The sequence below is a fragment of the Anopheles nili genome, chromosome 2, assembly GCF_943737925.1.
Source record: "Anopheles nili chromosome 2, idAnoNiliSN_F5_01, whole genome shotgun sequence".
Classification (NCBI taxonomy): domain Eukaryota; kingdom Metazoa; phylum Arthropoda; class Insecta; order Diptera; family Culicidae; genus Anopheles; species Anopheles nili.
In genome coordinates, this window is record NC_071291.1 from 38,229,402 (window position 1) to 38,242,790 (window position 13,389).

The window sequence follows — 13,389 nt, forward strand, 5'->3', positions numbered from 1 at the left end:
AATGGAAAACCGCACCATCAATGTCGAAACGAACAAAAGCCCATCCCGCGGTGGCCCGATCGGATAAGATAACCGCGTCATGAAGCAATGCGTAAGCTGCCGAAATGGACGAAATCGAATTTTCACCACTCAACCGCGCGAAAGGTGGAAAGCGCTTTTGGGCGCACTGGGACAAACACTGTTTTGTCTACCCAGCCTGGTTAGCCCAGCAGACAGAAGTCCGTTACGAGCCTCAGTTCATTCCAAGCCGATTCCATTAGTGGGGTCTGCCTTGTCCGTCTTATCCGATCCGTGGAAAGAAAAGCCATCGAACGCACGAAGTGGCGCGTAAAACGGTTGGTTGATCGCACCCGATCCTCGGTGTGATCGATTACATAAAGTGACCTTTCACATCGCCCAGCCGCGTGTTTGCCAGTGCGTACGTCTCACCTGGCAAACGTTGCGCAAAATGATAACCCCCCCCGGGTGGGTGCGTGGAATCGTTTTGAGAGAACACTCTTTCTTTTTCGACACAACGCGATGGGCCGTTCTCGCGTTCTACTTACCTTTCTCGCAGTTTGCCCCCTGCCAGCCGGGAAGGCACACCTTGTTGCCCTGCTTGCCGCAGGTATAGTGCCCGAACTGGTCGTTCCGGGGCCGGCAGAACGTCGTACAGGTCGTGTTGTAGTAGTTGTCCGCACACTGCACCCGTACCCTGTTGGGAAGTTGGCGTTTGAGAGAGGCATTTGTACAGTTGCATTTGGGAACAAAAGACGAAACGCGACGTTCGCACGCCGCTGTGACCTACCGGTACGTTATCCGCGCGCTTTTGCCTATGTGGTCTAATGTATTCCAATCGTGCGACGGCAGTATGATGCCGGAATATGATGTCTCGTCAATCAGCCGCTCGGAAACTGGAACGGGAGTGAAATCAAGAAACCGATGATGTTACAGCGGGGTCGAACAGGTCAGCGTAGAAGGTATGGGCTTTTAATTAGCACACGTGATGCCGACCTCGTTAGGGTCGTTTTGTTTTTGTCACGCTGGCGTCAGAAATCACAGCCAAAGTGTGTGCACAGTTGAGCAGAAAAAAAAATGCGATGCAACAAAAGTGCAGCGGTGAACGAAGCGGTGGTAGATGGTTGGCACGATCCTTGCTAAACACAGGACGCTACAAATTGTTGAATTGTGTCTGCGTGTGTGTACATTTTATTCTTTTTTTTTTGGCTCGCTGTTTTCTCTGCCAGTAAGCGAGGGTGCAAAAGTAAAAAAAACACCAAACCAACAAAACTGCAAGATCGGTATGCAAATTTTTAAGTTAACACCCGCCGGCATGCATGGGAAGGTTGCGCTACCGAAAGGCCTCGTGGCCCAGATGCACCCTTCCTTGGTACAAGGCCCGACCTGAACTGCAGCAGGTCCACACGGGAGCCTCGGGGTGCCGCCGTTTCGCACATGTGCGAAGTTTTGCGAACCACCAGTTATCACCCTCATGCAATCTAGCAGCAGTCCGGCGTGGAGCAACAATTAATTGTGCAAAAAGTTTAAAAGAACGTCTCGTTAGAAAAAAAAAACCCCACCGCTGGACGGGCGAGAGTGCTTCCGAGGGTTCGAAATCAGCTCGCCGGCCCGTGGGGCTCGTACTTACTTGAGTATGACTCGTTGTACACGTCTAAAGCTTGCAGGATAAGCGTGAACGATTTCTGTAAGTAGAAGAACGGACAGAAGGCTGGATGAGAAAATGTGCTAAACAGGGCTGGCGAGAATGGAACCGGTAAGCGATGAAACATCAACTTCAGCATCGAGCGGTTCCGTTGAAATGGTTTCGAAATGCACGATAGCACTTGGACCCGCCGGTGTACACCCTCCAGGGTTGCTCGGGTTGCTTTGACAGATCGACGGAGCGTACTTGACCGGTAGGCCGGCCCCAAAGCCCCAGAACGGGAATGTTTACGCACTCGTAATCGGTTCTCGGGCCAGGGCCTCCGGGGCCTTCGTCCCGTTCGCCGAAAAGATCGTGAGAATTTCCACATTAATGAGATTGCCACACATAATTCTCACACCGACACCGGGGGCACATTTTCGGACACTTGGCGGCGGCGCGGCCGGTTTCTCGGTTGCATTGGCATCATTAGAGCACAAAGGCCTCTCAAGCGTCGTCTCGGACGGTTGATGCTCTCGATTCTGGCCGTTTTTTGCTTGTAGCTTGTTGCTGTGCTTGTTGTTTTTTTCCCATCTTCTTCTTCGCTCGACAGATCGCCCTCCTTGAGGTCTCCACCAACGACGGTCTGTGTTATTCTTCCCGGGTTCGGGTTCCTCATTTGGTGATTTCACACCTTTCGACAATTGTTATTGTACCGGCTCTTCGGCATGAATTACAAATCAGGGCACCTGGGTCGATCCCCGAACCGTACCAAATCGGAGGGAATCGAGCCTGTCTTGGGCTTGGCTTCTGAAATTCTTGATCAGCGGTACCCGTGGTGGGCTCAGAACGCGGTCAATGACACCCAGCTCGGTGGCTTAGCGACGTCTAAGAGAGATCCTTTCCCCGTTGGGGTGTGAGATCGAGCGTTGAAATGATTTGACATGTTAAAAAAACACCACCCACCGGATCGGTATAACCACGCTAACATCCCGATTGATCCGTCAGCTGGTTGCGAACGTTAGTAAACCCCCACCATGGCTCGTAAAGCCCAATTCCTTCTTTTGCAGCGAGGCAACAAATTGACGGAACACGCGTGTAGTCGATAAAAATCTCATCATTTCGTCCATCATCACCGTTTGCTCGGGCAGCAAAGCAACACCCGCGAGCAGTAACGCCACAAAAGAGGCAAAGTCGCGGTGCGCGAGATCATCATAAACGATTCATTCATAAAATCGTCCGCTTCAACAACCCACCCTCCCCAGTGTTCGTTCATTAGACGCGGTTCGTGTGTTGCGAGACGATCGCGGTTTCCGGTCGCGTTGCCAGTGTAGTATTCGCACGTCATAAGTCACTCTTGCGTCACCTGGGACGCACTTGGCGTATGCGTCACCACGATCGGGTACAGTGTGCGAAAAAACAATCGCACTTAAATGACTGACCAAACCTCCCGGTTTCCAGCGAGGAGCACAGGATGACTGACCACAGTGTCCAAACAGCCTCCCACGCCAAACCACGGGAGGGCCGTCGACAGGACGAGTCCCATTTACGACGCCTGGACATGTTGTCTCCACGGTGTCTCATCGCGTGATCTCTCACTCACGGTTGGCACCCCATGGAGCGCGATCGTGTATGTGTGTGTGTGTGTGTGTAAACACAGTGACAGAACATCCGATTCGTCGCCCTCCAGGAACACCACCCCAAGCCGGCGTTCCATCGGGAGGGTTGAAGTTGTCGGTAAACCCGCAATTTACATATCTTGTTCCGAGTGATACTTCATTCATACCGTAGCTCTCTCGCAGGGCTGGTGGCGTTCGGGTGGCACACTCTCATGGTGCGGAAGAGTGGCCACAAAGGAGAAAGAGGAAGAAGCAAAAGAATGTCCGGAAAATGTAATTTAATTTGAATATAATATCTACCCTTTCCCCGACGCCTCGACCTAGCGAGCGAATGCTATACGCACCCACCGAAAGAACGCCGCAAAAGATCGGTTCCTGAGGCTAAGGTATGTGCTCCGGATCGGGTCACTTTCCTTCCCCTTTTTCTGCTTCGCTACGTCTTAGGGCGAACGATAGCATCTGTGAGACGTCCCCGGATCGCAGGCACACACACCCGAACGGGCCATAAGGCGGAGGAATGGAAGGGAGCTTTTATTATGATTGAATTAAAACGGTTGATAACAATAACAAAAAGTATTTCATTCTTCCCGCAAACCCCGAAGCCGGTGAAGCGGGAGCAACCCGTAAGGGTCCCGCGATCGCTTGCCCTGTCATCATCGTCGTCGTTTTCTTCGGTCCATTCGAGCGCCCAGAAACGCCGGCTAGATTAATGCATCCTTTCCCACTCGCGCCGTTCTTCGATCGGGCGTCCACCGTACAAACATTATGACACTCGCGGTGGCTTAACGAGAGCATTAATTTATGCTTCCGCGCACGCACGACCGCACAATTAGTGCGCGAGCGCGCGCGCGCCCTCGATCGTCCATCCTACCAACGAGAAGGGTAATGGAGTCTTCCCAATTTTCGGGGCTTAATTTTCGGCCGTTCTTCCTGCGCGCCCTTGGGAACCTTCTCGGGGCTCGAATTGCTTGCGGGGTTCGAATAATTGCGCCCTGCCAGCGTATGGGTACATTGTCCCGGACGGGCAGGTGCCGGAAGCACAATTTGTTTAGCGAACGGATGCACACGGTTTGCTCAAAGACCGCTGCCCTGTAGGGTCGGTGAAAGCAAGCCGCCCTTTTAAGCCCGACGGTTAGGAGCTTACGAGCGCAGGGTGCAACGAAATTTCGGTTTCCCCATTTCCGTCCGGTGAGCGTCACGAAACGCACGCGTTCAAGGCGGTTAGAAGGGTCAGGTCGCAGTTAGCCTGATACGATCGTGCACCCGTCCTTGCGGTCCTTGATCTCGTGGGGTGCTTTTTTTTTTTGTTAAAGTCTCCCGCAGTGTGCGGCCCTCGCTGTTTTGTGCTGTGAAGTTAATTGGAAATCAAACGGCGTCCAAACGCGCTCCCAAAACGGTTGGAAAAGAAAAGAAGAAAAATCGAACGAGACAAGCTCCTTGGCCCTCGGGTTGGGTGGTGAATAGGCGTATCGTAAACAAGAGAGAGAGAGAGAGAGAGAGAGAGAGAGAGAAAAGGGATCGCTCTAGGATGATGAGGTTCTGGTTTTCATCGTCGCCATCGGTCTCCGGTCTCCGAATCGAATTCCAAACAGATCCATCACGCTGGGATCGCTGGACTTGGCTGACTTGGTTGACCCACCGGGGGGTTTGGTCGTAGCGGCACACAAAGAACTCGTTTGTTGTCATGTGTATGTGTGTCTACCCTGCTTGATGCCGGCTATTCGAGCATTAGAAAATCTCTTAATCAGCCCTTCCCGGATCGGGGCGGTTTTTTTTGTCTAGCGCACGCGGTTTAGTTCGCGTCAACCCCCCCGATGGGTGGCGTTTATATGGTTTTATTTTTCCCGATCGCATCAACCCCCGTCAACGGACCCTCCCCCCCCCCCATCTCATCTCCTTGGAGCGTGCGAGAGAGGCGCAATAAAACTAGGAGTACAATCACTCCGCGCGCCAAGCCACACGACGAACCGACACACCGGACTAAGGCATTGTGCGGTGTTGTGACCATAATTGAAGAAGCGTGGCCAAGCTAATCTTTAACCGCACGAATCCGATCCGATCTGGATTGCCAGCACGGCAGGAGACCGCCGAGAGCAGACCGGAAAACGACCGCGCCAATTGTTCGGTGTACGCGTTTATGGGAAATTAATTATCGCGGATCCGTTTTCGGGCCGCGGATTCACAAGCACGCACACATCCACCGTGGGGCGTCCTAGGGAGCGTGCTAGTTGGGCTTTGGTCAAGGGGATCCACTTGAGCCCCCACTCGAGGGGTCCTCGATCACGGTGGCACCACCCAAAAACTTCCTAGGCAAGCGAAGGAACGCGATCGAGTGGATCAAAAAGTCGCACCAATTCCCGAACTGGCGGTCGATCGAGAAGCACTCCGAAAAGCACTCGTGGTTTGAAGATTTTTGATTGCTGCTATTCACACTTCGCGTGCCCCTTTTCCGGGCTGTGTTTTTCTTTCTTTTTTCTTTTTTTTTTGGAAGCCACTCGAACCTCAAACCCCAGAGGGACCGGTGTTTATCTTTGGCGTTCGTTTTGTCTTCAAACGCCCCGGTGTGTTGTCTGAATTTAGCTTTGCGTGCAGTGAAACGGTTCGACCGGTCGGAGGTCCCTTTTGCCCACTCGTGCCCATTAATCCGGTGAATGGAAACGCATTCACGATGGTCGCTGGTGGGTGGAGAGTGGTTTTTTATAATTTTATGATCCTCTCCCCCGCGATCGATAGGCAGTCGTTTTTTGTAGCCGCCCAGATCGTGGTTCTAGCGACCGGTTTCGCGATCAAACTCCTCGCGAGTATGTGACACGAGATGTCACTCTTTTGGTTGGCGTGCTGAAACAGCATAACCGGCACAAGCCATTTTCCGCTGAAGGGAAAATGGACCGCCTGAACCACTTTTGCAGCCATAACTTATCACCTGTCATCCCGCGTAGATGCGTCAAATGTGACTGTGCTTTTTTTTTCTCTCTCTCGTTCCACGTTCTGCCTTAATGACAACCATTCCGGGACACGCCAACGGAAGGAGACACCTACGCCGTGCAAGGAATGGATCAATCTTGTCCGCGACTTCTTCAGCACTTCAGACGGCCACGGTTTTCCACCTCAGCCCGTGCAAATATGGACTCTTTCGCCCGTTCAAGAGCTGCCCTTTCCAGTGCCAGCCGGGCGATTGATTTATCGGTTTAATTGATACGTTCCGCCGGTGCGTTTTTGGAAGGATGGTCAATGTGTGTGTGTGTGTGTGTGCTTGTGAGGTGATAATTGAGCCGCGCGCACTGCGCGTGAAAAATGGACCATATTTTCCGGCGACTCGCGCGAATGTCCTTACGTGGAGTCGTGTGTGTTTTGGAGCCGATGTCGATTGAATGCGATGGGCCCGATAGCCCGATTGTTTGGGTCGTTTTTGGACGTAGGGACGTGTGTTTGATCGCAAAAAAGGAAACTCAAGCTCATCGAGCAGGTCTAGAGCACATGGTTAATGAGTTAATTAGACGGTTCGATTCCCGGTACGTCACGTCTCACAGGAGGGTGGTTTTTCTGCTCTCGTTTTCACCACCGGGAACCGAAAACCGTACGGGAAATCTCGACCCGCGCTTTAAAGGACCTTTTGAGCGGCAGGAAGTGACCGAGAGCGACGTTTCGGGAGCCGCTAATTAACCGGTTCTTTGCCGCACTCCCGCACGGCACCATTGTCCGTCACGATTCAAGACGAATCGGTTCTCCCAGCGCGTCAGGATCGTGAAGCCCGCGTGCGCGATCATTACCACGGTTGGCCACGCTTCGAAAGCCCCCGATGGCTCCACCCTTGGCTTCCGCCGTTCGATGGATAATCCCTCAGGGGACAAACCGCACGATTCTGGATCGCGATCGCGTCAGAGCCCTTTCGAGTGGCCGTGGCGGGCACCGTCGCCGTCCATTAATGATCGGTTATTTATGAGCGACCATCGTGCGGTTCGACCGAGTGCGAGATAAATCTTCCCATTTTGATCGAAGGCCAAATTCTGGCGCTGCCACCGACCACAGGCTAGCCCGCGCAAAGAGCATCGATTACGAAACGATAATGATGGGGTGTCTTTCTTTTTTTTTCCCCTACACTCTTTTCTTTTTTTTTTGGGGAGGAACGAATCTCGGGCTTCGTGCTGCTTGTCTCGTGTTTGTTTCATGTTCCGTCTTTCTCCACGGCGTGGCACGGACGCTTTTCTAGGTTCCCGGGGCTCTCGTTAGCTCCGGGAGAGCCTCATAAACAAGCATTTTCATCTCGAGCGTCTGTTCGGCCATTTGGTCCGGCATCGCCAGCCGCATTGCGTCCCCCGTCTGGTAGCGCGATGTATCCAATAATTACGTTTCCTTATCGATGGGGGCGCGCGCGCGCGCTCACGTCCCCGTCGACCCCCGGTGGGGATTCGGTGGGAAAATAGTTCCGTTTCGTAACGTAGCGCCAGATTCGGCCAGGGCGGTTGGCAACGCACGCGCGAAGAAGCCGGAAAGAAGAACGAAATAAACTCCGACCCCCAAACAATCGGCCACCATTGTGTGATAGCCGGGTGGGTGGGTCTGCACCCCCAACCGGGTGGTGGGAAACGGCCCACCAAGGGGGCGGAAAAGCAAACAGGCGAATGTCAACCCCATCCATCAGCGCCGACGTCGATACCACGCAATATCTTTTGTTTGGCTGGTAAATGTCAATGCAAATCAGTGCGACCCGGTGGGGGTTGTTTAATGTTGCCGAGATGGTGCCGTTTTGTTGTTGTTGTTGTTCCTGGGTGGGTGTTACTGGGAGGGCTCACAGCGGCTTTGGCGATTGTCAGAATGCGCACACACACACACACACACACACCCTCCCCCGGGGTCGATCGACGACGATCGTGGAAATGGGCGCAAATGTGGCAATAAATTTTGAAAGCTCCCACCAGCTCGGCTTGGTGAAAGAATTGCGCGATCGGGCGTGTTCGCGGTCGAGGGCGCTATGTGCCGCAGTGCCACCCAGCAACACTGTGGTCCTATCTGCGCGACCCTTTTTTATCCCCCGGGCACTGACGAGTAACGCGAGAACGCGCCCGAGGCCTTTCCGCTTGTTCGCTCATCAGCATATCTGGCAAAAAGGTTCGAGACTCAATGTTGCTGTTGCTGGCGTTTCTTCCTAATTTTCGCACTGGCACCAGCAAGCGGGTCCACGTTTCCGCCACATTCGCGGCCCGGGAAACATAAACCAGACAAAACACTGACGTGATCGCAAGCGCAGGGTCCATTTCAGGGCTCTTCTCGCTGGCACTGGTTTTCCGGCCGATCCAATCTGGTCGGTTTCTGGTGGTCCCGAACCACCCGAACGCACCCCAACCGCACCGGTGACAAATGGGTCAGCTCGTTTTGTTTGGAGAATGCATCTTAATTAAATGCGTATTGTTGAAAAGCCCCAAACACCGAAACCAAGCCAGAGCGCGAGTGAGAGTGGAAGCGGTGGATGAATGGGACAGGAGGATAAAATAAGGCGAACCGAGAATCCGAGCCGCTGGAATTTGAACCGGCAGCAAAGCGCGACGCTTTATCTCTCCTTCATTTCCACGCCGAGCCCATTATCGTTGTGGCCGGGAATCGCATCGCCCGTTTGGGGACTCGCTTGCTTCGGCCGTTGGGACGAGATTTCAATCTCTGAATCTGGCCGAAAAATCGTTCACCCTTGTGCACGGGCAGCACCCCCGAAAGCGACCTCACTCGAGCTGGAGGATTCTTTCGGTGTCGCCGTGGGCATCCTTTCCGCGGGACGCCGAGCTCGAGGTGCGGGCTTTGCTTTTCCGCCCGTCGGTCGTTTATCTTGCTCGCAGGCACCTTATTGATTTATGTAAATTATCGCGATCGCCAAAAAATCGGACACTTGACAGTGGCAAGCCCGGCGAACGGAGAAGGAGTCATTTTAATTAACGCTCGCGAAGCGCTCTCGCGCTAATCTTTCCGCCAAAAGGCGAAAAAAAAAGGGTAGCGATGTTGGGGGAGAAGCTGTTTGAGGGGATCTGCCCTCGGACCGCTTATTAAATGGCATGATACCGCGAATCGCACGATCGTGATGGAGGGCTCACGGGACCGGGCTTCGTTCGGAAAACGCGTTTGGCGACTTCTTTTCCGAGCGCCGGTTGGATTTGTGCGGTTTGTGAGCTGAGTTTTGTGCTGGAAGCTGCAACCCAAACGGTTCGACAGGTCGTACGGCTTGGTGTAAGCACACAAACACACACACACACGCGCGCGTGTGTGCATACGAACGCGTGTGTGCGCATTCCAGTTGCGGGTTCGTCGCCATCACCAGCGTTGAAGTCCCGGGAGCAGGTAAATTCGCACGCCAATCTGAAAACCCCTTTTCGACAACGGCGCAAATGGCGACGAAACGGGAGCCAAAAATGGAAACCAAACTCACCCCCAGCCTCCCTATAGACCTCCCCCCCCCCCCCCCACCAGCCCCACCGAAACTAGTTTTTCTCGCGTACGCTCGCGCTCTAATCCTCCAATAATACCATTTAAATTCGTGATTAGAATACTATTATCCCAAATCAGACAGCCTTTTTGTGTTCGCATTTCGAATCGTTAATCGACGCCGGTTCCCGACGGCCCCGGGCCGTCCAAAGCTGCCCCGCATAATCCGTGCGCCGCTGATGAGCTTCGCGTGAAGGGTGAACTCGCTTGCTCGCCCAAGAACGGACCGAGAAACGTACCAGAACGGCGACGAAATGGGGAACCGAGAAAGTGCGAGAACGGGGTCGCCTAAAACCATCCCTCACACAACCCTCGAGCCGCATTCTCGGGTTCATTTTGGGGTGCGATGAAAAACGGAGTCTCCAGAACAAAAAAAAAGGGCTCCAGAACGCTACAACGGAACGCCCGGCAAATTGGTGTATAATTTGATTTCTTTCACCCGGCCATTGAATGTCCCGGCACCGGCGGCTTCCTGCGTTGGGTGTGCGCATTATTTTCCTTGAAATGTGATTAATTCTCGATGCGTGTGTGAAATCGCTAATACGACACGAACCACGTCCACGGGCGGAAATGTTCTGATTAGCCCCACCGCATGCTTTCAAACCCCATCTTGCGCCGGAGGCGAATGCAACGCTGCCTCACGGTCGGTTACAGTTACGTCGGAGCGTTTCCGAAACGGTTCAATTAGTGGTGGGCTAAGCGAAACGGCTGCTCGATCCAAAAAACATGCTCCACGCCACCGGGACTAAAGCGGAACGTTCTCGGAAATGGCCACAATTGGTGCGGGTATTCCGAACCTTCGAAAAGCAGGAGCAAAGGTTCCTTTATTCATCTCGCTCCAGTCGAGTGCGCCATTTTCCTACTCGTTCGCACTCAATTTGCATCGCTTTCGATCACCAGCATCGCTTCCACTGTAGGCTGTAGGGATTTATTTCTCCGTTGGGAGCCAATAAATACCGCCACTGAGTGGTAATTAAGCGATGGCTTTGTTCCTGCGCGCATAATTCACGAGGCTTATGCTCAAAATAGTAACAAAAAAAAAATACACCCCCACGCCGTGCAGCTCATCAGCGATCGGTCGATCTTTTTGCACGAGCAAGCCTGATCGATGCGCTATTAGTTTCCTCTCGGCCCTCCAAAAGAGCTGCTGTTTGGGTGCGTATCCGCCCTACGATCGGCACGTTTTCCGCCCGCACGCTTGAAAGAAATGCCCTCGCCGAGGGAAATGCGGCCACTCAGCGGCCCGGGTGCGTTTCCTTCCGTTGCTGCAAGCTGCAACATAAAAGCATACGAGAAGCAACCCATCGCCCTGGCTGCGAGGTGGTAATTGCCGCATCAGGAGCATCACCGGTTCGGTTGCATCTCGTAAGGGCCCGATCGCAATTTCGCCCGATCGCACTGGGGGTGAAAAACCCACCCCCACCACCTCGAAACCGGATGAGGTCGTGAGGGTGGTGAAAATATAAAAGCACCGGTTCGACCGACTGGAGTGATATTCATTTGAAAAGGGAGAGAAAACAAAACGAAGACCACAGAATGAAAATAAAAAAAAAAAAAAACAGCATGATGGCTCCTTTGCGTGGTTCGGGACCTCCTCCACCGCTTGGGATGCGAAATTAACCGTATTTACCGTGCAATTACAAGACGCTCTGCACGACTCGTTGGGGCCCTCTCGGACAAAGCCACACGGCAGCCGTCCATCCGTCCATCTCTGGGCAGCTGACGGGCAGGCGAAGAAAGCCCGCATTGTAACCCGTTCGGTATGGACCTTCTTGAGTGGGGTCGCATGCAGACGCGCCGTATTTCACCGCACTCGAACTGCTGCTGCTGTGATCGTGTAATGAGCTCCGCAAGACGCAACCCTTCACCCTTTTCACCGTTTGTGTGGCAGCATCCCCAACACTCCCTGAGGGCTGTAACACGCGCCTGATCGTGTGAGTGAGAGCGAGGAAAATGCAGCCATGAAGGCGAATGGCTTCTCTTCGCAGGCGATCTGGTACATATTAATTACCACCCGGTGCCGAGTATGATGGGTACCTGTTCGAATCTCCCAAGATCGTGCGCTCGATCGTGCCAGACCCGCCCTAGCACCGAAGGGCACATCGTAACATCGCACGCACCGCGAGAACCGGCGTGTGTTGCGTTCTCAGAGCCCCCGGAAGGAGCCCTCGACAGGACCGTCTTCCGGCAAATTGCCACCGACCGCGTGCGAAGGCTTCCATATGGCACCGAAGGGCACTTGCAACTGCGTTGTGAGCCCTGCATACGTAATGATGCCTACGCAAAGGGATCGTGAGAATCCACGGACTGGTTGGGTTGGGAATAATTGGCCTGATGGACTGACCCACGAGCACGGGAGTCTCGCACCGACACTCGGGGGTCCCTTTTAAGGGCAACCTGACACATGCGGCCGAATGCAAATCCCGCGCGCGTTGAACCGCCAGCGTTTGGGTTGGAAAGGGTTCCGCGACACCAGGGCGCTACTTCTGGACACCTTTCGCGTGCGCTAGCTCATGAATATGCACGATCTCGGGGTTCAGATGGAACGGGACACTTGCGCCGCTTTTCTCGAAGGCTCCCGAGGGTTCAAAGGGCCGCGGGACGTGTTCTTCGTGACGGCTGCCCGTCGTCGTGGGCCGGCCACCTCATCCGCCCGATTGGTGATCGTCACCGTCATGGGGAGGTTGTTTTTTTTTGTTGTTTTGTTTTGGAAAATCTGCACCGAAGTCTCGCTACCGATCGAGTGCCCGCGGGGCATTATCCTTGGCATTGTGTCGTGCTCGTGCGGTTTTTCACGGCGTGCTGGGTTGGGAAAAACGGGGCGACCTGGTTCTGGTAGAATTTTCGCCTCCTCACGAACTTCAGCGAGGCGCGTGTGTTTCGTGGAGCTCGTCCCGGTGAAGTTGTTGCCATCGGAGCGAAAAAAACGATCGCACGGGAAAAAGCCCTATCGTTTGGTGAGCGAAAAACGAAAGAAAAACCCCACCAGTTCGGGTGCATTGTTTCGATCTCTCTGGAGCACCAGGGGGAAGGCAAAACAATTGAATGTAGCGAAACCCAAAAACACAACGGTGCACGTGTACTCTCGTCGGTTCAAAGCCGGCCCTTTTCGAGTTGAGATCCACCCTGGTGGGGTTTGGGCCAGGGAAACCCAACCGAATCCAGTCGACCCGGGATTCCCGAAACATGCCATAAAATATAATAACACGGTTCGGCACCGGTCCTTCCGTTTGGCCGTCCGAGCGGAATGGGAGAACTGCTTTTTCGTAACATCTTCATGGTCAGGTTGGTTTGCATCGAAAGGGGCTGTGGATTCGTTGCGGTTCGGTTGCGGCTTTTGTGATCCCACGGCCGATCCCCACGTGGGGTGGATGAAATATGTTTAATCAATCGCTTTCGGGGGGTTTGTTTCATTCGTGAAACGTGAAGCGTGTGCTTTTTGCTTGCTTTGCTTTCTTCGCTGTCGTTCTGGGTCGGCACTTTTGGGGGTGTTTAAAAACGGCCAGACGGGTTCGAAATGGTTCTTAAAACACATAAAAACATGAACCAAGTGGGTCTGCAAGTCAGCTACATTGGAGATTGGCTTGAAAAACACGGTCAGGACTGCAGCGGTGCAAAAAGGCGGGCAAAGGATAATTAAAACAGCCACCATTAGAAGGCCTTCGGCGTCGCGTGTGATTT

The 13,389-nt window shown here is 53.6% G+C and overlaps 1 protein-coding gene across 1 annotated transcript in view; it reads right to left on the reverse strand.

Annotated features, from left to right (window-relative positions):
* Positions 1-13,389, reverse strand: part of LOC128722235 (protein serrate) — an 83,623-nt gene that overhangs the window by 42,848 nt on the left and 27,386 nt on the right. The window contains exons 4-6 of the mRNA XM_053816090.1: positions 1,628-1,682; positions 788-893; positions 546-694 (exon numbers count right to left, since the gene is read on the reverse strand). Coding sequence (XP_053672065.1) covers positions 546-694; positions 788-893; positions 1,628-1,682 — 310 coding nt within the window. The remainder of the gene's footprint in view (positions 1-545; positions 695-787; positions 894-1,627; positions 1,683-13,389) is intronic.